Genomic DNA, 26,844 nt, shown 5'->3' on the forward strand with positions numbered 1-26,844 from the left:
ATGTCCTGCATAGCCACAACATGACCTCCCAACTCCTGTACTCAATACTCTGACCTATAAAGGAAAGCATACCAAATGCTTTTTTCACTATTCTATCTATCTGTGACTCTACTTTCAAGGAACTATGAATCTGCACTCCAAGGTCTCTTTGTTCAGCAACATTAAATGTGTAAGTTCTGCTATTGCTTTTCCAAAGTGCAACACCTTACAGTTATCTAAATTAAACTCCATCTGCCACTCCTCAGCCCTTTGGCCCATTTGATCAAGATCCCATTGTAGTCTGAGGTAACCTTCTTCATTGTCCACTACACCTCCGATTTTGGTGTCATCTGCAAACTTACTAACTCTACCTCCTATGTTCACATCCAAATCATTTAAATAAATGACAAAAAGTAGTGGACCCAGCACTGATCCTTGTGACACTGCACTGGTCACAGGCCTCCACCACCACCCTCTGTCTTCTACCTTTGAGCTAGTTCTATATCCAAATGGCTGGGTCACCCCGTATTCCATGAGATCTAACCTTGCGAACCAGTCTCCCATGGGGAACCTAGTCGAATACTTTACTGAAGTCCATATAGGTTACGTCCACTGCTCTGCCCTTAATCCCCTTTGTTACTTCTTCAAAAAATTCAAGTTCATGAGACATGACATCCCATGCACAAAGCCATGCTGTCTATCCCTAATCAGTCCTTGCCTTTCCAAATACCGTCCCTCAGGGTTCCCTCCAACACTTGCCCACCACCGACGTCAGGCTCACTGGTCCATAGTTCCCTGGTTGTCTTTACCACCATTCTTAAATACTGGTACATTTGCCAACCTACAATCTTCCAGCACCTCATCTGTGACTATTGATGATACAAATATCTCAGCAAGGGTCCCAGCAATCACTTCCCTAGTTTCTCACAGAGTTCTAGGGTACACCTGATCAGGTCCTGGTGATTTATCCACTTTTATGCATTTCAAGACATCAGTACCTCCTCCTCTGTAATATGGACCTTTTTCAAGATGTCACCATCTATTTCCCCACTTTCTATCTTGCAGGTCCTTCTCCACAGTAGACACTGATGTAAAATACTCATTTAGTATCACCCCCAACTCGTGTGGTTCCACACATAGGCTGCCTTGCTGATTCATACCCTGTACTCTCATTCAGCTTACTCTTTATAAAGCTGTTTACATTGTAACAGGTGAATTGCCTGAAAAGGTCTCTAAGTTGGTCTCAGCACTTCAAGATAACAAAATTGCCTCAGATCACCTCTTGATAATATCCAGTGTAGGATCATTCTTTCTCAAACCAGATTAACAGCCCTCATCGGGGATTAGATATTCTATGAGGTCCAGCTGGCTGACTGCATGACAACACAGAATCCTGTAACTAGTACATGAGTACTGCGCAAGTCTTCAGGTTTCTACCACTTTTGTGCAGACCTTCATTGGTGCTATGTTGATAGGAATATAGGTCCAATCAGAACAGACCATAATTCCATATCATTGGAAGATTCAAACATAAACTAATCAAAGACAACGTCTGAGCAAAGGTTACACATTCCACTTTCACAGAGAATAGTTGTTCAAATCTTTTCTGGATTCCAGAAATTTATCCAGTTTCTAGACTGGATCATTTTATTTAGTCACCTTTATATTATGATGATTGATGAGTCGACTTGTTACTGTTAGTTTTTTGTATCATATCTCCATTTGTCCCTTGTTACTATTATTATACAATTAACTTTTACTTCTTAAAGGGGGATATGATGGGGTAACTTTTAAGAATAGAGTTATGTTTCTAACATCAGTAGTGTAATAATGTGACATAACTGTCTGTCTGAAGAAGGTATCTATTCAAGGAAGATTGTATGTGCATGTAAAATATCCATGAATAAAAATTCATGTTATGATTTTACTGATACCATTTGAGTGTCAGTGCCTTGTGCATAGCTGTACAGCTCCACAATTGCAACAGACTACTTCTCCACACCTAGTACTCATCACCAGAAATCATCTCCAGTTAAATACTAGATAGATTAATCATTTTCCACCCTTCTTCCTAAAAATCTGTCCCTTGTTACTGACTCCAATAATCTTCCTGGTAACAGTCAGAGATTAAGTCAGACTGTTCACAATCTTGACGTCAAATTTCACCACAGTCAGTTTCTGAACTTATAATCATGCCATCTTTAACACCATCAATTTCCATGTCCCTGACATTACTTGATTTTGCCAGTCTCAGCTAATGTGCTACTGAAATTCTCATTCATGCCAACATTACCTCTCATTCATGCCTACAATATCTCTAAACTTGACTGTTCCAATACCCTTTTGCCATGTCTTCCACATATTATCTCACATAAAGTTGGGATCATCCCAAAGCTCTGCTGCTGATGACTTCACTCACATCAAGTTCACCTGCTATGGTGCGCCTGCTGACCCTCATTGGGACCCTTCCTATTCCAGAGTCTCCTTCACCCTCACAAACCTTTGAGATAGCTGTACTCATTTAATTCCGGATCCTGGGACTCCTTGATATTTTCACTCCACTGTTGATAGTTACACTTTAGGTTGCCTGGGACCTGAGCTGAGAAATTCTGCCCTTATATTGCTGCACGTTATGATCTGACTTTCCACCTTTAAAGCACTTTTAAAACCTCTTTACTCATTTGATGTTGTCTCTTTATATCTCTATACGTGACTTAGTATCATATCTTGTTTTACAATGCTCCTGTATAGGACTTTGGGACTTTTTATGATGTTAAAGGTGCAATTGTTTGTTGCTATTTCCAATACTGGTCCTGTGCATACAATTATTCACAAATCAGTAAAATTGCCTCAATTGCAAAATGATGGTCAGAAAATACAACAATAACAACCATAATACAGAAATTAAGATTTCCAACCTTTCTGGCCTTAAGTTTCCAAGATTTTATTCTATTCACTCAGGGGATGGGAGCTTGAAAATGGAAAACAATGGTTTTTGGGCTGACAGATAAACAATTTAAAGAATAAGTATGTATGCAACAAGAATTAATGTGTTGACTACCTAATAATTGAAGGGTGTTTTGTACTTAAGTAAGTGTGTTGGCCTGTCATTTTAAGAGTCTGATCATGTGACATCATCAGCCTCATTGGAGGGAATCAGCTCAGTCTAACTTGTCGCCTTGTAGACTAAACATTTTCTAAATAAAACACTTGTTGTTTTAAATGTTGCAGTCTCCTAATCATTTTTGAATTTAACACAAGAAGGAAACTCGTTCTAAGAATGAGCTCTGTTTAGAGATTTATCTGAATCATAGTTAGGGATCTTTTTGGAAGGAGCGATCACAGTATGGTTGAATTTAGAGTACAGATAGTGCTTAAACAAAGGAGACGACAATAGGGTGAGGGAAGAGTTGGCTAAAGTTGACTGGAAACAAAGACTTTTGAGGAGCAGTTGAGGAGCAGTGGAACACTTTCAAAGTCCTCAGCAAAAGTATATCCCAGTGAAAAGGAAGGACTGTAAGAAAAGGGAAAATCTGCCAAGAGTGTGTAAGGAAATAAGGGAGGTTATCAAATTAAAAGAGAAAGCATACAATGTGGTCAAGATCAGCAGGAAACTAGAAGATTGGGAAAGCTTTAAAGGTCAACAGAAAGCCACAAAAAGAGCTCTGAAGAAAAGTAAGATAGAACATGAGAAAGCTAACACAGAATATAAAGACAGATAGCAAAAGTTTCTACAAATGTATAAATGAAAAAGAGTGGCTAAAGTAAACATTGATACTTTAGAGGATGAGAAGGGGCATTTAGTCATGGGATATGATAAAATGGCTGAGGCATTGAATAAGTATTTGGTGTCAGTCTTCACAGTGGAGGACACGAACAACATGCCAATAATTGACAAAGAGACAAAGGTAGGTGAGGACTTGGAAACAACATTATCATGGAAGAGGTAGTGTTGGGCAATATAATGGAGTTAAGGATAGTCAAGTCTCCTGGCGCTGATGGAATGCATCCCAGGGTACTGAAAGAGATGGTGGATGAAATAACAAGTGTACATGTGGTAATTTTCCAAAATTTGCTGGACTCTGGGGCAGTTCCAGCAGTTTAGAAAACAACCAATGTGATGCCAATGTTTAAAAAGGCAGTAGACAAAAGATGGGGAATTATAGACCAGTTAGCTTAACCTCTGTAGTGTGGAAGATGCTTGAGTTTATTATTAAGGAAGAAATAGCAAGGCATCTAGATAGAAATTGTCCCATTGGGCAGGCACAACATTGGTTCATGAAGAGCAGGTCATGCTTAACCAACCTTTTGGAATTCTATAAAGATACTATGAACACTGGACAACAGGGACCTGGTAAATGTGGTGTACCTAGATTTCGAAAGTGCAGCACAAGAGGCTGCTGCATAAGCTTAAGATGCATGGCATTACGGGTAAAGTATTAGCATGGATAGAGGATTGGTTGACCAATAGGAAGAAAAGAATGGGAATTAATGAGTGCTATTCTGGTTGGCAACCAGTAACTAGTGGTGTGCCTCAGGGATCAGTGTTGGGATTGCAATTATTTACAATATACAGAGATGATTTGGAGTGATGGACACATGTAGTGTGTCAAAGTTTATAGATGACACTGTGAAACTTTACAGAGGAACAAAGAGACTTGAAGTGAGTGGGCAAAGGACTGACAGTTGGAAAACAATGTTAATAAAAGTGAAGTCAACCATTTTGGTAGGAGTAACAGTAAAAAGGACAATTACTTGATTGGTAAAAAATTGCAGCATGCTGCTGTGCAAAGGTACCTGGGTGTCCTTGTGCAAGAATCACAGAATGTTAGTCTGCAGGTATAACTGACAATTAGGAAGGCAAATGGAATTTTGTCCTCCATTGCTAAAGGGATTGAGATTAAAAGCAGGGAGGTTATTTTGCAGCTGGTGAGGCCACTCCTAGAGTACTGCGTACAGTTTTGGTCTCCTTACTTGAGAAAAGATGGTCTGGCACTAGAGGGGATGCAGAGGGCTTGTGCCCGAAACGCGATTCTCCTGCTCCTTGGATACTGCCTGACCTGCTGTGCTTTTCCAGCAACACATTTTCAGCTCTGATCTCCAGCATCTGCAGCCCTCATTTTCTTCCAGAGTTGAGGGGGTTGGTTTATGAGAGACTGTGTAGACTGGGATTATATTCATTGGAATTTAGAAGAATGAGGGGGATCTTATAGAAACATATAAAATTATGAAGGGAGTAGATAAGATAGACATAGAGAGGATGTTTCCACTGGCAGGTGAAACTAGGAAAAGAAGACATAGCCTCAAAATTAGGGGGAGCAGATTTAGGATTGAATTGAACAGGAACTTCTTCACCCAGAGGGTTGTGAATCTATGGAATTCCCTGCCCAGTGAAGTAGTTGATGCTATTTCAGTAAATAGTTTAAAGCTAAGATAGATTTTCTTTGAACACTAAAGGAATTAAGGGTTATGGTGAGAGGGCGGCTAAGTGGAGCTGAGGCCACAAAAAGATCAGTCAGGATCGTATTGAATGGCGGAGCAGGCTCAACAGCCAGATGGCCCATTCCTGCTCCAGGTCCTTATTTTCTTATGAATCTACTTATTTACCGGAAAGTGAAAATATGGTCCTCATTACAGATCTCAGAGTCACTTCAATAAAGAGACAAAAAGAAATCCAAAGATCCCATCACTGCAGCAGAACAGATACAGTCAGTTAATTTTAAAAAAAGTTCATCCAGCAAAGAGGTGAACAGTGCAGAAAAAGCTTGCTACATGCTCCATCTGAATGAATACTGTGAGTAATGTGTGCATTACAAGGAGGAAAATGTCTTGAGCTATGACTTGGAAAGAAATAGGCAGCCTCAGGGATATCTAGTTTTAAATGGAAGAAACAAAGTAGTGCTAATATTTTCATGGTCTATCATTCTACACAGGTTGTTTCCATTTACAAAATAGAAATTGACATGAAATTTGGTAGCATGGGATGTAATAATGTAATACAGACAGTTGGAACCTCTATGCAGAGAGATTCCATTACTTTGTTTAGGCTTCCTATCCCCAGCACGCCACCATGGCCCCCCACCCCCTTTATCTGCAGCTGCCCTTACACTCACCCTCAGTCCTGAAGAAGGGTTACACCTAAAATGTGATTTCTCCGCTTCCTGATGCTGTGTTGCTGTCTCCCAGCCTCCTGCTTACCTACCTTGGATTCTAGCATCTGCAGTTTCTTTTTTCTCGAACAAAATTGAAGCAGATATCAACATCCCTGCATTCCTGAGTATTATGAAAAGCCTGGTACAGCCAGGGAAGTCAGGTTCAAAATCATATGAAGAAAAATTAGGAATCTGACAGAACATTTTTTGCCAAAACCATTAGTGATTAATGATAGGTTCAGGTTCCACAAACACAGTCAGCGTAATAGGGAATCTAATTCCCAGTGTGTAGCAATTTCAAAGAAGTTAATAGAATGTTGCAAACTTAAGGACAACTAAAATGATGCTAACAGAGATGGACTGGTGTGTGGTTTAAGATGTGAAGCAACCCAGAAGAAATTACTGATGGAAGGGATCTAGCCTAAAGGAAAACAGTGGAAATAGCAGCCTTGCTGGTATAAAGAAGCTGTAGGCAGAAATGGTGCCACACTGAATGGATGCATTTGAGGAAGAAAAATGACCACTATACAGCAAAAGTACAGAAACCAGAGAGTAGGGGTACAAAAATGGCATGAGAAAAACCCAGATTCTCAGTCCAAAGAGAAGCTGTTATTAAACATACTGGACACTGTTGGCAACACCAACTCTTACTTGGTCATTCCCTTACTGAATGGCAAACTAATGTGAATGGAGATAGGCACAGCAGGCATGGTTTCATTGATACCTGAAAGTGTGTATCGGAAGCAGCTAAATCACATTGCTACACAGGCAAAGTGTGCCTTGAAAAAGTATAGAAAACATAGAGTAGTACAGCACAATGTGTCAATGCAAATGTTCAGTTTTACAACTAGTCTAAAGACTTGTCCTTGCAGGAAATCTTCAAGCTTTATTAGAAAAAATGTGGTTGGAGAAAATCAAACTTAACTATAGTAAATCACTTGTCAGATTCTGAAACTGATCTATCACAAATTCTAAAGAAACATGCCATCGTTTTTAACAGGGAACTGGGAAGCATGGAAAAGATTTCTGTCAAAATAAAGATCAAGGATGAGAATAGAGCAAAATGTTGCAAGGCTGGCTCAGTGCCTTGTGCAATCATACCAAGATCTTATAAAGATCTTTATAGAAACAGAATGATATGGTGAAACTGTAGTGTAATTTAACCCATTCATTTTCATGAAATTTGAAAACTCTTCTGAACAAAACTGAGGTCCACTGTCAGTCATAGTTTCCTCTTAGAACACATAAGCAGCAATTGAATCCTGCAGAATTTTGAAGCAATTAATATTTGACTGTCTTCACCTGAACCCCTTGGTTTTCTAAACATTGGAGCACCTTTTGAGCCTGTCATCTTGGTCTGCCCAGTTGGAGCTGAAATAAGTACTTGGAAAATATGGTTTATTACCCCTTCAAAGAATCTCGGGACTGATGAAACACCGAATGGCCAGCTATGTGACTGAAATAGACGCATGTGGGCTTAATTGTCAAATATGACTTTGACTCATCATCCAAATCAAATGGTGTACAGGCATTAGTCAGTTTTAATTTTGAAAAACTCAGACCATTGAACAGATCCTGAATGTTTAGCAAATTATTGGGTGGATTACATGATTTTGTTACTTCATAAATCCCAAATATCTTACATTACTCTTTGCTTTTCGTACTATGATTATGGGAGTAGAGGTAGTTCTTTTATAACTTGTGCAACCCTGGATTATACAAATATTATGCTTTAGAAACAGTATTTAAAGTGTTGGCAATGGAATTGTGTTATAGTCAATACATGTTTTAAAGTTTGCGCTGTAAAAAGTGTCCCCAATTCATTGATTGCGTTACAATGAATTCATGTTAACGAATGAGCATCTTAGCAGAACGACCTGTAATTCAATTACTCTGTTCAACCTTTGTAATAAAGATCCTCTGCCTTGACTTTTCAGCTCTTATTCTATACTTTGTTTCCCTTAGTCTTGAATTGGATGGCCAGTTTCACTGAACACATGATAATACATTATCTTATGTTGAGAATTTCACTTTCATGCAAATAATCTCATTCCAGTTTGACTTCAATGTTTTGACCAGTTTCTACTGGATTAGGCTAGTTACTGATTTGTCACTCTTGGGTTACTTTGCACATTAATTCTTGTAGATGACTGGAAAAATCATCTTTCCCATTATGGAGAAGTTCTGACCTCCATAACTTCTCGAATCTATGCAACATTTCTCTGACTGATGCTGTATTAATTCAAGATTCACATCCACTGATGCTCCTGTGTCAACCTTCCTGTCCATTGCAGTTCCACCCAATGTTACTTGGATGATCTGTGAATTTTCATTGTGTTTCTTTGTGTATGGATTTCAACTGACCCCTTATTGGCCTGCAGCAGTTCAACAATAATTTTCAATGACTGCCATTTCCTTCTATCAGTGTTTTCTCATTCTTCTGACATGCCTTGGTGAGATGATCTTTCCATTGCGATTACAGCACTCTGTGTCCACAAAGAGACAATTCTGTTCCTAATTTTGGCCTAAGTATCAGTAATAGGACTTTGTAACAAACTTCATTTGGGCCTTTGACCTATTCAGACTGAGATTATTTGCATCAGCACACTTCGACCTTCTCTCAAGTCATGCTCTGTCCTGTCTATGGCAAGCTTTGTTGAACATCAACTTTGGAAATTTAGGAATTTAGAACAATCAAAGAAGAATCCCTACAGTGTAGGAGCAGGCCATTCAGCCCATTGAGTCAATATCAACGACCACTGAAGAGCATCCCACCCAAACCCACCCCATCCCTGTAACCCTGGATTTCTCATGGCCAATCCACCCAACCTGCACATCTTTGGACTGTAGGAGGAAACTGCAGTACATGGAGGAAACCCATGCAGACATAAGGAGAATGTACAAACTCCACACAGTGTCTCGAAGGTGGAATTGAACCCAGGTCCCTGGCGCTGTGAGGCAATAATGCAAACCACTGAGCCATCCAAGTGTCCTCACTTTTTAAACCACACACAAATCTGTCTTAGTAATGCTCTCTCTTGAAATTCTCCACAATTACAATGGATGAGCAGCTTTTTCAAAGTTTTCCCTGAGTGCCTGATTAACAGACAGATGATCAAAACTACATCAGATATTAATAGCAGTAAAAAGCTTTACATACGCACTGAAGGACTCTCGATCATAACTGCATTCTCCCAATCTCCTAATAATATCTGTTGATGCAGCCCTCTGTGAAGTTCTGTCCATCCATGTGTACAAATCATTTCCTTAAATATTCAATATTTAGAACTTTCTCACCAAAGACAAAACTGTGTAATTCTCAAATGACTAGCTGGAAATTTATCCAATCCAAATTTTTTTAAGATAATAACATCCACAATCTCACTTAGCCACCAAAATCTAATAGCTTTACAGGATAAAAAAATATACAGCAAATAAAGAGTCAACCTGAAGCAAACTGATTTATTCTGGATTGTACAAATACACAGGTTGTCACAACTTCTTACAAAGACCCAGTTCATTATCAATGGCAATTTGAGGGGAGGAAAGGACAAGTTTGCCCTCAGTTGGATATGGAGGAGAAAGTTGAGTTTGTTGCAGATGTTAGATGGAGAAGTTTCTGTGCCCACACCTCCCCCCCTCATCTCCGTCTAAGGCCCTAAAGGAGCCGTCCACATCCATCAAAGTTCATCTGCACTTCCACATGTTATTTACTGTATCCATTGTTCCCAAAGTGGTCTCCTCTACACTGGGGAGACAGGACGCCTACTCGCAGAGCGCTTCAGAGTTCTCCAGGACACCCGCACCAACCAAACCCACTGCCCTGTGGTTCAACTCCCCCCTCCCACACTGCCAAGGACATGCAAGTCCTGGGCCTCCTCCACCGCTACTCTATAACCACCCAACGCCTGAAGGAGGAATGCCTCATCTTCCACCTTGGGACCCTCCAACCCCATGGCATCAATGTGGATTTCACCAGTTTCCTCATTTCCCCTCCCCACAGATTATCCCAGATCCAACCTTTCAACTTGGCACCGCCCTCATGACCTGTCCATTTTCCTTCCCTCCCCTCTGACCTATCATCATTACCCCCACCCCCATCTACTATCGTGCTCTCAGCTACCTTCCCCCCAGCCCCACCCCCCATCCAATTTATCTCTCCAGTCCTAGGCTCACAGACTCATTCTTAATGACAGGTTTTTGCCCAAAATATTGACTCTCCTACTTCTCCGATGCTGCCTGACCTGCTGTGTTTTTCCAGCACCACACTCTCCACAATAATCTCTAGCATCTGCAGTCCTCACTTTCGCTTGGAGAAGTTCATGTCTATTCTCGGATTCCCCCATCCCTTTCCTATGAAAACACCCCTCATCACAAAATTTGAGGACTTACAAACAAGAAAATTAATTTGATTTCTAGTATCTGTGGTGTTTTGCTTTTATTTGCCTAATTTCAAAACAGCGCACCCTCCTTATTCCCAGAGAAATCCATAAAGTTCATGCTCAACTAAATTTTCCCTTGTAAGATGCAGGATAATAATTAAATGATATATGTTACCCTAGACCAGTGTACATGGTTCAGGTCCCCAATGAAATCTTAAGTGATGAAATGTATATGTACAGGCAGTCTCTGGATTGCAAACAGAGTATGTTTCTGAGTATGTTTGGAAGTTGATTTGTATACAAGTCAGAACACAATGCTGGACAATATAAAATAGCCATTTGTGAACCTGAGGAAACGTTCACATTTAATATTTAAAATTAATGTTAGGCTATATTTGGTGACACCAATACATATGTGTTATGTGCCACTTTGAATCAAGTGTGCAGATTTCAGGGGAGCATAGCCAGAGGTGGGGAAGAGATCATTACTGCTAGTGATGAAGAGATCAGGAGAACCCATGAAGGAGTGGAAGTGGGAAATTGGAATCTGGGAGAGAACTGGAGTGGTGGGGGCAGGCAACAAGTGCCCAGCCTCGGGGGAGGGGGGGGGGGTTGGGCTACATGGAGACAGAGGGGAAGAGAGCCTCGCTCCCATTTTCACTTTGGGATTTCCCCATCATTCTGGCCCCTTATTTGTCATCCCCATCCTCCCACCAGCACGTTCCCATGCCTAGTATCCCTCCTCCCACTACTAAAGCCCAGTTCAAAATTGCTTTACTCCTCTCTGTTCATGCACAATAATGTATTTCCCAATGTCGTCACATGTAAAGTTTATATGACTTTGTCAGTGATTAGAATCCTGAGTTTCCAAAGAGCATGCTCACAGTTGTCAGTGTTAGAAAACACTGCCTTAATATTAATACATCTCCTGTATGGGATCTGATTTGCAAGGACAAACATTCATAGGTCGGAAGTTCGTAAACTGGGACTGCCTGTCAGTGGCTCTGATGTAGCAGTACTGTATAGTTTTGTAATTTTAGTTTAGAGCTGAGAAGGCTGAGAGGGGAGCTGATAGAGGACCATAAGCAGGTGGATAGCAAGCTGCAGTTCCTCTTAGTTGAAGGACCAATAATAAGAGGGTATCATTTCAAATTCAAAAGCGGGAGGTTCATAGGGGATTCGAGAAAAATCCATCTCCAATCCGATGGTGCAGACACTTGCATATTTTTGGTGGTATAGACTTGCTGGGTCGAAGGTCCTTTTCTGTTCAGTATGATTCTGAGAGTGAGCTTTTCCTGTCAGGTGATGACTCTGTGGTGAAAAGTTGTGTAGATAAGACTGGAAAAGCCACACTGTTTTCCGTGGATAAGGGAAATTTGGAAAGGAAATTTGATCCAGGTGTTCAAAAATCATCAAGGGTCTGGAGTCGAGATCAACAAACGATTCCCATTGGTGGAGGGAGCACAGTCCTGAAGAATGCTGTCACCATTCCCTTGATTGTACAATTTCAATCGAGTCCATGGGTCAGCAGCTGCATATTCTGCAGCTCGCAGCCAGGGGGAGCCCCATCACCGAGCAACCCTGCCCCCGCCGTGACGTCAACACGTAAGGGCCTCGGCGTCACGTCACGCGGGACGGCCGTTGGATGGAGTCACGTGGGGCACCCCTGATCCTGCAGGATGTTCCCAGAATTGAACGACATCCTTGATACAACTCCGGAAACCTGCGAGCAGGTAAAGTGGGCGCCTCTGTGATGGGGAAGGAGGCTGGGCTTCGGGCCTCTGTTGGGAGCGTGGACAAGGAGGGATCTGCTGGGAGGGAAAGGGGCTTCCTGTGGGGCTCTGTTGGGAATTGCAGAATCATTACAGTGCAGAAGGAAGCCATTCAACCCATCATGTTTGCACCATCTCTGGTTCCATCCCTCCGCCCCATATCCCTGCACACTTACTTTCAAAATAGCTATCCAATGTCACCTTGACCGCTTCAATTGAATCTGTTCCCCACCACATTTCCTGACAGTACATTCCACATTCTAACCACTTTCTTTTACACGTGTGACCCTTGCCTTGTTTACACATCACTTTGAAGACAGAGGGTGACTTGCTGTGAGGCTCATCTGGGATTGGGGAAGAGGGAAAGGGATTTGCAGTGGATCATAGCTGGGAGTGGGGAAGTGGGCACAGGACTTGCTGTGGGGCTCTGGTGGGACAAGGTTTTCTGTGAGTTTGGTTGGTGGGGCTTATGGGTTTATGAATGAATCAGTGTGGACAGTGACATAGAGTACAAGTAAGCTATTTAGCTTTTCTAGCCCTCTCCACCTTTCCAGATCATAGCTGATCATCTACCCATCTATTCTCCTCCACCATTCAATGAGATCATGGCTAATCTGAATCTTCAAGAATCTGAAGAAATTGCTCTGAAGTGACCATTCCCTTACTCTGAGATTATACCCTCTGTCTCACTCTTGCTGCTAAATTGTTCCTGAAGAAGGGCTTATGCCCGAAACATCGATTCTCCTGCTCCTTTGATGCTGCCTGACCTGCGCTTTTCCAGCAACACATTTTTAAGCTCTGATCTCCAGCATCTGCAGTCCTCACTTTCTCCTCCCTGCTAAATTGTTTGTTTGTATTGTACTATAACTAACAAGCACCAACTCTTTCAGAATGGCTGTGACCAATAAAGACAACCATAGTCTTCTCAAGCATAAACCACTTCTTTCAATTTTCTCACTCTGTCAACTGTCCTCTTCTCTGCTGTGGTTGGAAGTAATTTTGACATATTTATGGTCCCTAAAACAGCTGAACTCCCTTAATTTCTCAGTTTGCTCCTGCTTTGATTTCAAAATGCTCCACTGCTTCTTTTTCAGGCCTCTGTTCAAATGGTTAGGCATAATGAAGGTAGAGCACAGCCATTTTAAAATGTAAAAACAAAATCAAAAAAGTGCTGCCACACCAGGAGTTTTTTCAGTTCATTCAAAGGATACGAATGTCGCTTGATGGACTTGATTAGCCCAACTCCAGCTGGTGGTGAGCTGCCTCCTTGAATCACTGCAGTCCCTTCTGTAACAGCTGTTTGTGTTTTATTTGTCTGTATTTTTGATGCTAGACTGAAACAAAAAAAAAGTTTTAAAAATCAAGGATAGTGGAAAGGATTACTGTTTTATTAAAGCAAGTTATCTGATGCTCATCATAAGCAGTGTTTACACTGCTGTTTGGTAAACAATGAAGGAGATTCCTGTAGATGAGCTGAAAATTGGGTGTGCACAAAGGAGATTCAGCTGGCAACAAATAGCTGATTAATCTGTGGAATGTTAACCCGTTATCGAAGACCAGGGCCTTCTAAGTGCTAACAGCTATGTGAGTTACTCCCATGGAGCTGAACAGCTTCTGGGTCTGCATGTTTGGCGGCATGGTGGCTACAGCGCTGGGGACCCAGATGCGATTCCTGCCTTGGGCGAGTGTATCTGTGTGGAGTTTGCACATTCTCCCAGTGTCTGTGTGGGTTTCCTCCAGGTGCTCCGATTCCCTCCCACAAACCAAAGATGTGTAGGTCAGGTGAATTGGCCATGATAAATTACCCATAGTGTTGGGTGCATTAGTCAGAGGGAACTGGATCTGGGTGAGTACCTTTTTGGAGGGTCGATGTGGACTTGTTGGGCTGAAGGGTCTGTTTCCATACTGTAGGGAATCTAATCTAATCTATTGGAACTCTGGAAAGGAATCAGCTATCTTTTTCTCTGCAATAAAAATACTTCAAACCAGTTTACCTCTGCTCATCAATCACTGTAAGCTTTTGATGAAGAAGACATGTTGTTAGTGTGAGCTAGTCACCTCTGCATCCTGTGAAAATGAATTACCTGGAGAAGGAAGGTCAAGGAGCAGCAGATCCTGACAATCCAAAAGGATCTTCTCAGTGAACCCTACGGGTGTTGAACTGCCTTCCCAGTCTTTTCCTCTGTCCATAATGCACATTTTTTTGTCTGTGTGTTAGTTGTAACTCTTAGAGTGAGATGATCATAAGATGTAGGAGCCAAAGTATACCATTCAGCCCATCAGGTCTACTCTGACATTTCTGCCTTTAATTCCTTTTAGATCCCTTGATTCCCTTACTGTTTAAAAATCTGCTTGTCTCACCCTTGAATATATTAAACGACCCAGCCTTGACCATGTTCCCCAGTAAAATATTCCACAGACTGACTACCCTCAGAAGAAATTCCTGCTCATCTCTACCTTAAATGTGCAGCCCCTTTATTTTAAGATTATGCCCATAGGTCTTAGACTCTCTCCCAAGGGGAAATACATTTCTGCATCTACATTGTCAAGTCATCTAAGAATCCTTCAAGTTTCAATAAGATTGCGTCTCATTCTTCTAAATTCCAATGAATATAGACGCAACCTATTCAATCTCTCCTGCGTATCTGCCTAGTGAACCTTACACTGGCATTTAAGGCAGCCCAGATATCTTTCCCTAAATAAGGGTCTCAAACCTGTTCACAGTATTCAAGCTGAGGTCTGATGAGTGTCTTGGATAGTTTTAGCAAACCCTCCCTACGATTATACTCTATTCCCTTTTTGAAATAACTGTCAACATTCCATTTGCTTTTTCTATTACCTGTTGAACTTCGATTCTAGCTGTTTGTAATTCATGCATGAGGTTTCAAATCCTTTTGTTCTGTAGTTTTCTGCAGTCTTTCTCCATTTAAATAATGATCAGTTCCTCTATCTTTCTGTTGAAGTATGTAACTTAACATTTTCCCACATTGTATCTGCTAATTTTCTGGCTCACTCCCTTGACCTGTCTATATCCCTCAGCAGATCCTGCTATCCTCACCATTTGTTTTTCTACCTTTTTCTTTGTCATTAGCAGTACATTCACATGTCTAAGTTGTTAATATATATTGTAAATAAATATGGCTGCAGCACTTACTGTGTGAATCCTGTGGTTACAGCTTGCCATTCTGAAAATACTCCCCCACCCTTATCCCAACGTTCATCTATTAGTCAGTCCTCTATGGATAGTAGTTATTTTACTCGACCTGTTTTGAGATGTTATGGCAAATGTTTAGAGCAGGTCAGACTTGAACCCATGTCTGTGCCCCTTAGGGACATTACCACTGTGCCACAGGAGGCTTCTATCTGTGCTAATATACTCCCTCCAATACATGGGTTCTTAAGTAGCTGAACATGTGGTACCTTATCATATACCATCTGAAAATCCACGTTAGACCACCACTGCTTCCCTTGTTACTCCCTCTGGTGGTCATTATCATATTCCTTTCCTTTTGCTCTAGATTGGTTAGTATCCATGGTACATAATTATTTATCTATAGCTAGAGTCTGTTTAATTGTAATAATTCTTAAGTACTGAAATTTGGTCCATGCTTTTTGTCAACTTGGATCTGAAAGACTGATACATCAGGGAATGTTGTGTACTCTTAAGTCTTTAACTACTGTGAGAAGTGCGAGAATAATGGTTTCTAGCACTCTGCGTTTGAGGCATAACGCTGGAGTGTGGAGAACACGCACAGTGTTGTTTGGAAGGGAGGTCCAGGATTTACAGTGAATGAACAGTGATACAGTTCCAACTTCGAATGCTATGCAACTTGGAGAGAGCTTACAGGCGGTGATCTTCCCATGGATGTGCAGCCCCTGTCCTTCCAGCAATCGTGGTTTGGAAGGTTCTGTCTGAGGAATTTAGTAGTTGCCTGCATCTTATAGATGATGCACATTGCATCTTCCCTGTCAGTGATAATTGGAGTGAATGTTGAAGATGTTAGATGGGATTTCATTCAAACTGGATGGTGTCAAGCTTCTTGACTGTTGTTGGTGTACTTTTCCAATCAAGTGGCAGTTATTCGATGATTTGTGCTATGTCAATAATGGGCAAGCGTTGAGGTATTCACTACAGAATTCACAGCCTTTGACCTAATGTGGGCACACTTATTATATTGTGGTGAAAAAATTTCTCTTTACAATTAAATTTGGGTATTAGTCTATCTTGTTTTTGTAACATGTTTTAATAATTGACCAGGGCAGTCTTTTCAAAACTGATTTTAAGCCAGTCTGTATCAGAGGGTAGATGCCTGATATACTTCTGGAGGGTAAATGGAAATCTCTTTAACTTTTGGAGGATATTACGAAAGGGGAAGGAAAAAGGAACATGAAGCCATAATCTTAGCAGAAGTTTGGATGAGTAAGTTTTGCTTTAATTTAGTTAATAGCTTTTGAATTCAGTTCAAAGGGAATCTAATGATATTAGATTAAAGATGGGGGAAAAGCATTGTTCAGAGCAGTTGAGGGTGCAGGAAATCAAAATTTCTCTGCATTTTGAAAACTATAAATTGATAGATTTGGGGAGTACATGAGATTTTGTTTTGCCATGTTTTGAAATCTTTTCAAACTTTCTTCAGAGAAAGAAATAAAAGAAATAAAAAAAGAAACAAAAGAAATAAAAACAAAATCGATTTTTGTTGTATTGTTAAAACAAAATTTGCAGCCTTGTGTGTTTGTTTCAATGAAAGAATGCCACGTTAAATTTATAAACGTGATCTGTCGAGCTGAATGTCATTTTGGAATATCTGGTTGGGACCAAGACAACAGGGAAATCTTGGGACCTGGGTTCATTAAATTTAAGGGGCTCCTGAGTGGCTCTTTCCATGAAAAGTGGGTATGTGGAGCTGCTGGCTGGTTGTGATGTGAAATTTATTGTATATTTTGAAAATGACTTTGAACATTGCTAAGTGTTCTGTGGGAGTAGAAAGCACAAGTGGATTAGTTGAAACCTTTTGGCTCAGTCTAAATGGATTTCCCAGATAAATTGAAGATAGAAAAATCAATATTGTGTATGGAGATGCTTCAGATGATTTAGACATCTAGAAGTAGAAAAACCTGAAATTGTGGTGTCACAGTTAGAATTAGCTAAGATACCTTCCAAAATGAAAATAACTTGAATTAGAACAAAAGAGAAAAGGAAATGAGAAAGTTTGAGTAATAAGACTAGAAGAAAAGAGCTGTGGAAAGGGTCATTAGAGTTAAGAAAATTATAATTAAATTCAACTGGAAAGAGGTTAAGTAAAACTGGAAAATAGAAAGTGAGGAGAGAAGATCAGTGACTAACTGAAGAGGATGGTGGAATTTAAAAGTAGCATGATCTCCTGAGAGAGTACATTAGGTACAATGATTTGGACAGTGAATAGTTTAAAGATGGAATGGAGCTCAGGATCATTTCAATTCCAAGGAGGGAATTGATTAACTAAGGACCTGTGCTACTGCCTAAATATACTGAGTGGGGTGGAAAGATAGCTCTCCTCATTTGAAAAGCTGGATGGACTGACAAAGTGATCACAATTGTCAATGTTTGAACCTCTAATATTTGTATTTTGACAGGTAAAGTTTTGACTGTATATGCAAACTTGTCAGAGAATCTACAGTTTGAAAAATTTTAAAAATAATACTCAGTGCTATGAGGACTTAAAATTTAGTGCAGTGAGAAAGGAACTTGTGCAAACATTGTAAAGTTTAAGGGAAAAAGAAATGCTGTGAGATTAGTGGTTTTGATCACTAAAGCTAGAGAAAATTTGAGAATGTAAAAGAAATCATAAGTCAGGAAGAATTTAGAAGTAGCATTCCTGTAAACCTGAGAAGAATTAATCACCACTTGGAGAGAGAAGATTTCAGGAGTAGTCAGCTTGGCTGCTTCAATGGGAAGTCATGCCTAACAAATTTGATTGAATTTTTCGAGGCGGTGACCAGTTGTGTATATGAGGGTAGTGCAGTTGATTATCATTGGCTTTGCTGAAATCTGTTTAAACAAAGTCTTGCGTAGCAGACCAGATTAAAATCACATGGGATTCAGGGTAACTTGGCAAGTTGGATCTGAAATTGGCTTAGTGGTAGGAGACAGAATGGTGGTAAAAGTCACTTTGTGTGATTGGAGCTGGTGTCCAGTGGCATTCAACAGGTATTAATGCTGGGTACTTCTTTTATATACAAATGATCCATAGGAAAATGTGGTGGAACAATAAGTTTGAGAATGATACAAAGATGAGCCAGTCGATAACAGTAAGAAGGTCTTGAGTTACCTGATATAGATGGATTGGTCAGATGGACAGGTTAGTGGCTGATGGAATTTTAACCCTGAAAAATGAGAGATCTTCCACTTTAGCAGAAGAAATAAGACGAGTGTACTCAAGTAATAACATTGTACCCGGAAGCTCTCGATCCGAGGGATCTTGGGTGCTTGTCTATTGATCACAGGATGTAGCCTGTCCGGTTTATAGAGTTATTAAAGCGTAAAGGATATATGCCTTTATCAGTCATGATATAGATTTTAAGAACGGGGAGGTCATGTTGGAGCTGTTCAGGATTTTGGTTAGGCTACAGCTGGAGTACTGTCTATAGATTGTAGGAAGGATGGAATTGAACTGGAAGGGGTGCTAAGGAGATTTGCCATGATGTTGCTTAGGATGGAGCAGTTTTAACTATAAAGGTCAGTTGGATAGCCTCTGGTTGTTTTCTTCGGAGCTGAGAAGACTGAGAGAGGACTTGACTGAGGGGCATGGACAGGAAAAGTTACTGACATTGGAGGCAGGCTTAAAAGATTCACTAGTATTATGATACAGACAGCTAACCAAGTCAGCCTTTCTATCTCTCTATTTTTAGCACAGGCCATTCAAAGACTCCCAAAATTGACCTCTATGGTTCCTAATGAAACTTCTTGAGCATCTGTTCCCAACTCTGTTGACAATCAATACCAGACGCCGGTTTTTATCTTTAAAGACTTAGTTTATTAACAATGCAGTAACTTTGGCAGAGACAAAATTAAACGACAAAATAATTTAGTTATTTTGTGTTTTGAAAGCAAAAGCCTTTTTTTAGCCCTGTTGTCTCAAGACAGACAAATAAATACTGTTAAGAGATAAATAAATTAAAATAGCAAAACTGGCCAGATTATTTAAGTGGTTTCCATGCTATGTTGTTCCACAGGTATAGATGATGGTTTCTTAATTGATTTTCTGAAGAGAATGATCATGGTACCTCTTCTGTTCATTTTGAGAAGGGTAGTAATACTTAGTTTTCTACTGAGTTTCCAAGAGCTGCTGTGAGAGGTTAGGCAGGGAGCTTTTGAATTTTAATGCTGTAGCATCAACAGCCAGTCCAAACCCAGTTCATACTCTGGATGGACTAACCATCTTCTCCACAAGGTCCCCATTACGATTTGATGTCTGCAGTCTTTTTGAGCATAAGGTCTTTTCCAGATTGGCTATTAATGAAGTCAGTACCTGGAAAAGTAGTCAATGTCTGCTCTGTTTAAATATAATGCTCTTCCCCAGTGATTAAGCATCTGCAGAACCTTGATAAGGAACCAGCCTGCAATTAATTTCCAAACCTGACCTCACAAATGAAAGCTTGTTTGGTCTGTTTTCCTTTTAACACAAGCAGTTACTGATGAGTTCAAACCCGTCTTTACCTCTCAGTTCCCAGCTCCAAGCAAAATTGATTTTGAAGCAAAAATGATAATGAAAAATCAGCAAGGGCTCTAATATGAGATTAATCCCTGATCTGGAGAGATTTTCTTCTGAGGTTGAGTAATTTGGGTTTATTTTCATTGGAGTTAACCAGAATAAAAGAAATCTTGTTGAAACATAAGATTCTTTGATGACTTAACATTAAGAGTTTCTCCCCTTGTAGGAGAGTCTAGGGCCAGAGGGCATAATTTGAAGAAGGTTTTGCCCATTTAAGACCTGAAATAAGGAAGAATTTCTTCTGAGGGTAGTCAGTTTATGGAATCCTTTAGCTTGTGGAGGTGGACTCATTCTTTGTTCAAGGCTGAAATAGACTTTTAATCAGTAAGGGTTCTGGTGATAAGAAAGGAAAATAGAGTTGACAATTACCAGATCAGCTATGATCTCATTAAATGGCAGAACAGATTCAATGGACTAAATGGCATACTCATACTCCTACAGCCACCTTCCTTTGTGCTGGATAGAATTCGAGTTTGTGAGAATTTTCCCTCTGATTCCCATCAGCACTAGGGTACTTTGATAGGGCACTTGGTCAGATCCCCTTGACTGGATGTCAAGGACAGTCACCCTCACTTACTGTGAGCTCTTTTGTCCATGTTTGCAATTATATAATTAGGTAGAACCCAAACTGAGCATCAGTAAGCAGGTTATTATTGAAAAACTTCCATTCATAGTACTCTCAATGACATCATCTTTCACTTTGCTGATGATCAAGATTAGATTAGGTGCTAACTGGCTGGATTAGATCTGTTCTGTCGTTTTTGTTTGTTGACAGTATGTACCTGAGCAATTATCTATATTTTTGAATAGTTTTAATTGTACTGGAACAGTTTAGCTAAGGGGTGTGGTGGCTACTTGAGCCCACAACCTCAGTGCTATTGTTGGAATGTTATCGTGACCCAAAACCTTTTGTGGAACCCAATTCCGTCAGCTGTTTTCTGATGCCACATGGGATTGGCTGAAGACTGGCATTGTAATTCCTGAGTCATTGGGAGGAGGCCAGGACGGATCATCTCAATACTTTTGGCTGAAGATAGATGCAATGATTCAGTCTTGTCTTTTGCAGTGATGTGCTGGGCTAACCCATTGTTGGCAAAGAGAATGCTTGTGGAGCTGTTGCCTTCTGTTAGTTGTTTTATTGTTCACTACTTTTCAGGACTGTAGAGGTTAGGTCTGACTTGTTGGCTGTCCATTACATGGCTTTGTCTGATGCGTGCTGCATGTGGCTGTTTCGCATGCAAGTCACCCTGTATTGTAGCTTTACCGTTTTGACACCTCATTTTATTTTTGTATCTATGAAAAGAAGCTGAATTAAACTTTTAGGTGTGTTGGCATTTCTTCTGCGCAAGAAAAGTTTACAATTGAAGGGCAGTTAATTTTAAAAAGGCAGTGATATAAAGGATAACCTGCAATGTATAAGAGAATATGGCTAATTAACAGACCAAGGATGATGCCCAAAACGTCGCCTCTCCTGCTCCTCAGATGCTGCCTGACCTGTGCATTTCCAGCACCATGCTTTTTTTTTGACAAGGATATATGACTGGTCAAGTAGTGGAGGAGGAAAAAAAAACCTGAAATCCATATTTTTTTACTTTTTCACCCTGTATTACTTATTCTAATTTCTTTCACAATGTCCTCCATTTTAATATTTTTGTCTATAGATCCTTGCGTGCTTCTGAATTTTATAACTGATTGCATTATAACATTTGATTATGGCCACAAAGTGGTGCATTGGATTGCTGCAGTGACTCTTTCAGAAGGTAGTTATGGAGCCTAATTACACCCAACTCTTGTCAGTAATGAACCTATGGTCCTACTTGTCCTGAAATCCAAGATGCTAAGCAATCCTTTGGCTTTTCCTGCAACTATATTAATCAGTGGGTTTTTTCTGTATGTCAGTTTTGTTAGTCCAAAAGAACCTTCTGTGTCAGTTTCAAATTTGCTTTGTTCTGATTTGAACCTGCATCCCTAGCATCTACTGCAAGGCCAACATGGAGAGGTATTTCAAGTTTAACTCTCTGGGTAGTATGTTATTTTTTGTTACCTCCTTGCTGTACCCTTCCAACTTTGGAAAGTGCATCATACATACTAGTGTGTAAAAGTCAATTTTTAAAGATGAAATTTTTAATCAAAAAGTAAGGAGCTAACTTTTACAAGTGCAATATTTTGAAAAAGTTGAAATCCGTCCTCCCCATTGCCACATTATCACAAAGGTGAAAAATTGGATACTGTTCCCAAAAACACCATCCACAAAAGGAGCACAAAAGGGGGAAAAATGTGTTTTTTGTTATTGCATTTACAATTAAAATAGTAAAATGTTGACCTTCTATCACAGTGCAAAATTGTTTCTCTTCATAAACCTGGTACACCATCGAGGGCTGACTTTGAAATCTCCAATGTCCTGCTGCTGCTTTCAGTCCAAAAATGGGGTAGATCCACAAAAACTAAATCTGTTCTGACCAGTTTTCATTAATGTATTTTGCAACTTAATTTCCAATTGCAGCCATGCAGTAAACTTTTCTGTTTGCACGTTTATTCTTTGGCATCTGCCTAGGTGGACGGCACGGTGGCACTGTGGTTAGCACTGCTGCCTCACAGCACCAGAGACCCGGGTTCAATTCCCGCCTCAGGCGACTGACTGCGTGGAGTTTGCACATTCTCCCAGTGTCTGTGTGGGTTTCCTCCGGGTGTTCCGGTTTCCTCCCACAGTCCAAAGATGTGCAGGTCAGGTGAATTGGCCATGCTAAAAATTGCCCATAGTGTTAGGTAAGGGGTAAATGTAGGGGTATGGGTGGGTTGCGCTTCGGCGGGGCGGTGTGGACTTGTTGGGCCGAAGGGCCTGTTTCCACACTGTAAGTAATCTAATCTAATCTAATCTAGACTCTCAAATAGTGCTTCCTCTCTTTTCCAATATCTTGAATTCTCTAACTTCTACAGAATTATTTGACTTGCTCTGCAATCTCAACAACCTGAGGTGTGAACTAGATTATCTACCTATCATTGCATTTTGTTGCCTTATTAAAGAGTGCCATTGGCAGGAACATCGCACCCGTGAGCAAGGTGGTATCATGTGTTGATGTGTGCAGGGAGGAAATATCAATTTTCCTGCTCCTCAGATGCTGCCTGACCTGCTGTGCTTTTCCAGTAGCACTGTTATCTTGACACTAGCTACCATCAACAGTACACTGTTCTATGATTCTATCAAACAAGTTTGCACCAGGGTAAGTTATACATCAGCAGAAGTGATGCTAAATAGAATGAGTTTATATATTTTGAATTAAAAGTCAATTTTTAACAAAGTTAAACAAGATTGACTTTTACTTGAGTTTATGGTAAATTTCATACAGGCTTTCTTGAAACCTCTGACGCCACCAAATCATGGTTGTTTAGATTTTCTTTTCCATTATCTCCAGGGTTTCAACACTTCCTCTTTATTATTATCTCTTGGCCAGACTTGAACATTACTTTCCAGGTGAGGTTTAATTGGAACATTTTGGCATGGGGTCCTTGGACTTTGATTTTGTGATTTCTGTTTCATCACTGCCTTTATGGGTGACAGTGTAATCTGCAGGAAATGCTATTCAAATCCTACGTTATTGTGAAAGACAGGATATTTGAAAGAAAAACTGGTTCAGCTAGATAGGCAGATGTTGCAGAACAGGTTTAATAATTTTTTGAGTTACTAAAATAAAACTCCTCACTTTTAAGATTCCTTTTTTTCCCAGGAAAGTGTATTTCTTAAGTAAATGAACTCTGCCTCTACAACAGTTTTCCACAGAATTCCTATTGTACTCTCAAGCAGGGATACTGAGGGTCAGGGCAGACTTGATGGGGCAAATAGAGTCATGGCGTCATAGAGACATACAGCACTTCAGTTCAACTTGTCCATGCCAACCATGCCATCTTAAATTTAGATCCATTTTCCAGCATTTCGCTCATATCCCTCTAAACCCTTTCTATTCATATACTCATGCCTTTTAAATGTTATTATACCAGCCTCCACCACTTCATCTGGCAGCTCACTCCAAACCTGCACCACCCTCTGCGTGAACAAGCTGCTCGTTTTGTCCGCCTTAAAACTTTCCCCTGTAATCTTAAACCTGTGCCATCTAATTTAGGACCCCCACTTCCATCGAGGGAAAATATCTTGTTTGTCTATTGACCCTATCCATGTCTCTCAGGATTTTATAAACCTCTAAGGTCACCCCTCAGTGTCTGATGCTCCAGGGAAAATAGTCCCAGTCTGTTCAGCATCTTGCTATATCTCAAACCCTCCAACCCTGTCACTGTAGGGATTCTGTTCTTTGATTCTAATAATTTTTAACCTACGAGTAGCATTTGTGGCAATGCAGTTGTAGGAAAGAAACTGCTCTCTGCTTGGAATGAAGAGCAGTGGTCAGTTCTCTTGGGCCAATATTTATTACTCATCCAAAACTTAAGGCAAGTTATTTGCTTATTTGTGGGGCTTTCACATGTGTTGCTCTATTTCTTAGACTACAAAAGTTTTGCTTGTAAAGTGATCTTTGGGAGCAAAATTAAAACAAAACATGCATGCCATTGGTCCTAGAGCTCTCCTCAAGCGAGAAACTGTCAATGGAGAACTTGCTGAAATCCCTGTCCATTCATCTACTTAGTGGTTTCACGTTTTGTTGCTTACTTTCTCTCTCCTCAGCTGCAGACATTGACTAGTTTAATAGTCTGAGTATTGAGTGACAGTGGGGTTTATTAACTGTGGAATGCCTTAGTCATATTCACTTCTATAGGATCCAAAAATTTATCTGTTGCAACCAGTGACTGCCGTGTGATTAGAAGCACTGATGCATAGCTGGGAGCAATTATGTTTGTTCAGGATGCAGTGTTGAAAGTACATTGAAACACTACTTGGACGCTGTATAGTTTTTGGCAATGAAGGCACAACTGTTCAGAATTAAACTGAATGGTGACCAAGCTTTTAAGAAAGGAACAAAAGGATAAAGGAATAAAGTCAATGGCTGAAGAGCTGGTGCATTGTTCCAGGGATTCAGGTTTTTGGACAATTGAATGTCTTTTGGAATGGATAAGAGCTGAAAAAAAAAGGTAGGTCTAACCTGAAGTGGAAAGACATCAATATCTTAGCAGGGAGATTTGTTCATTTCATCAAGGGAGACTTTATACTGAGACTGGGGGGGAGGGGAGAAATTCTAAATAGCAGTGTAAATGGAAGGATTGATGGGAAAGGTTCTGAATGTGAGGAGAGCACGTCAATTAGAAAGACAAGAGTGAGTCAGTATGTAATAATTCTGAAGAACTAGATTGCATATATTTCAATACAAGGTAAGGTTGATGAAGGGCATGTTTAAGAACATGGGATTGGGATGTTATGGCTATTATGGAAACTTGGCTGAGATGGACAAGACTGGCAGCTCACTGTTCCAAGTTTTAGATGCCATAGAAAGGATAGGAAAGGAGGCAAAAAAAGGGGAGTGGGGGTGGTGTCTTTGATTAAGGAATACATTAATGATGCGACTAGGGAAAATACTTCTGGAAAATCAGACAGTGAAAATGTGTAGAAATTATGTAAAAGAAAGATTTGAGAAACAAATATGTGGGGAGATCTCAGATATATGTAAGCATGAAGTTGTAATTATGGGGGATTTTAATTTTCCAAATATTGCCTGGGGGTTACAATAATGTTTAAAGTTTGGATGGTGAAGAATTTGTCAAATGTGTTCAAGAAAATTTTCTTTATTGATATATGGATGCTCCTATTAGAGAAGGAGCAAAACCAGATCTTTTTGGACAATAAGGCAGGCCAAGTGACTGAAGTAAAAGTGGCAGAACACTTTGGGTTGAGGGATCATAATTCTTATGGTTTCAAAATGGTTATGGAGATCCAAACAGTTAGTTTTCTAATTGAAGTAAAGCAAATTTTAATGGTATGAGACAAGAACTTTCGAAAGTTGATTGGAGTAGATTGCAGGTAAAAGGACATCTGATAAGTGGGAGGTATTCAAGGGTGAGATAAGAGTTCCTATTAGAGTGAAGGGTAAGGCCAGTTGGCTAAGGAACAATGGAGCAATAAAGAAATTGAGTTTCTCGTCAAGAATAAGAATCTTCTTTTAGATGTGGACAACTTGGTTCAATTGAATCTCTTAACATAGAGTTTTGGGGCATTCTTAAAAAGAGCTCAGGAGGGCAAAGAGGATATGAGACAGCATTGGCAGATAAGGTTAAGAATAATCCAAAGAGAACTTAGATTAGATTCCCTACAGTATGGAACAGGCCCTTTGGCCCAACAAGTCCACACTGACCCTCTGAAGAGTAACCAACCCAGACCCATTCCCTACAGTATATTTATCCCTGACGAATGCACCTAACTATGGGCAATTTAGCATGATCAATTCATCTGACCTGCACCTCTTTGGATTGTGGGAGGAAACCTATGCAGACCCTGGGAGAATATGCAGTCTTCACACAGTCGCCCGAGGCGGGAATCGAACCCTGGTATTGTGAGCCAGCAGTGCGAACCACTGAGCCACCGTGCTGCCCCGTGATGAGTTCCAGATCAGGATATTGTGTGACTTGGAGGGAATCTGATAGCGGTTGTTCTCCCGTGTATCTGTTGCCTGTGTCTGACTAAGTAGTAGAAGTTGAGGGGTCAGGAGGTGATGTTGATAATGCTCAATGCACGTTGGTTGTGAAGGCAGTGAATGTTGAAGGTGGTGGACAAAATGTCAGTTAGGCTGCACTCAACCAGGCAAGTGGATGCATCTCACCTCTGACTTGTGGTGCATAGGCTTTATGGGAAAGAAGAAGTGATTTCCTTGCT

At 40.4% G+C, this 26,844-nt stretch overlaps 1 protein-coding gene and 1 pseudogene across 2 annotated transcripts in view; both read left to right on the plus strand.

Annotated features, from left to right (window-relative positions):
• The window catches only part of LOC148150468 (uncharacterized), a 42,011-nt pseudogene extending 29,828 nt beyond the window's left edge, over nucleotides 1–12,183 (plus strand). Inside the window, exon 7 of the transcript XR_015756877.1 lies at nucleotides 11,785–12,183. The product of XR_015756877.1 is annotated as an uncharacterized LOC148150468 (transcript). The remainder of the gene's footprint in view (nucleotides 1–11,784) is intronic.
• elp6 (elongator acetyltransferase complex subunit 6) overlaps nucleotides 12,154–26,844 on the plus strand; it is a 44,595-nt gene continuing 29,904 nt past the window's right edge. Inside the window, exon 1 of the mRNA XM_043687920.2 lies at nucleotides 12,154–12,246. Coding sequence (XP_043543855.1) covers nucleotides 12,193–12,246 — 54 coding nt within the window. The 5' untranslated portion in view covers nucleotides 12,154–12,192. The remainder of the gene's footprint in view (nucleotides 12,247–26,844) is intronic.

This window comes from Chiloscyllium plagiosum, unplaced genomic scaffold (assembly GCF_037043375.1).
Source record: "Chiloscyllium plagiosum isolate Xiang-an unplaced genomic scaffold, Cpla_swu_hap1 HiC_scaffold_4, whole genome shotgun sequence".
Taxonomy (NCBI): domain Eukaryota; kingdom Metazoa; phylum Chordata; class Chondrichthyes; order Orectolobiformes; family Hemiscylliidae; genus Chiloscyllium; species Chiloscyllium plagiosum.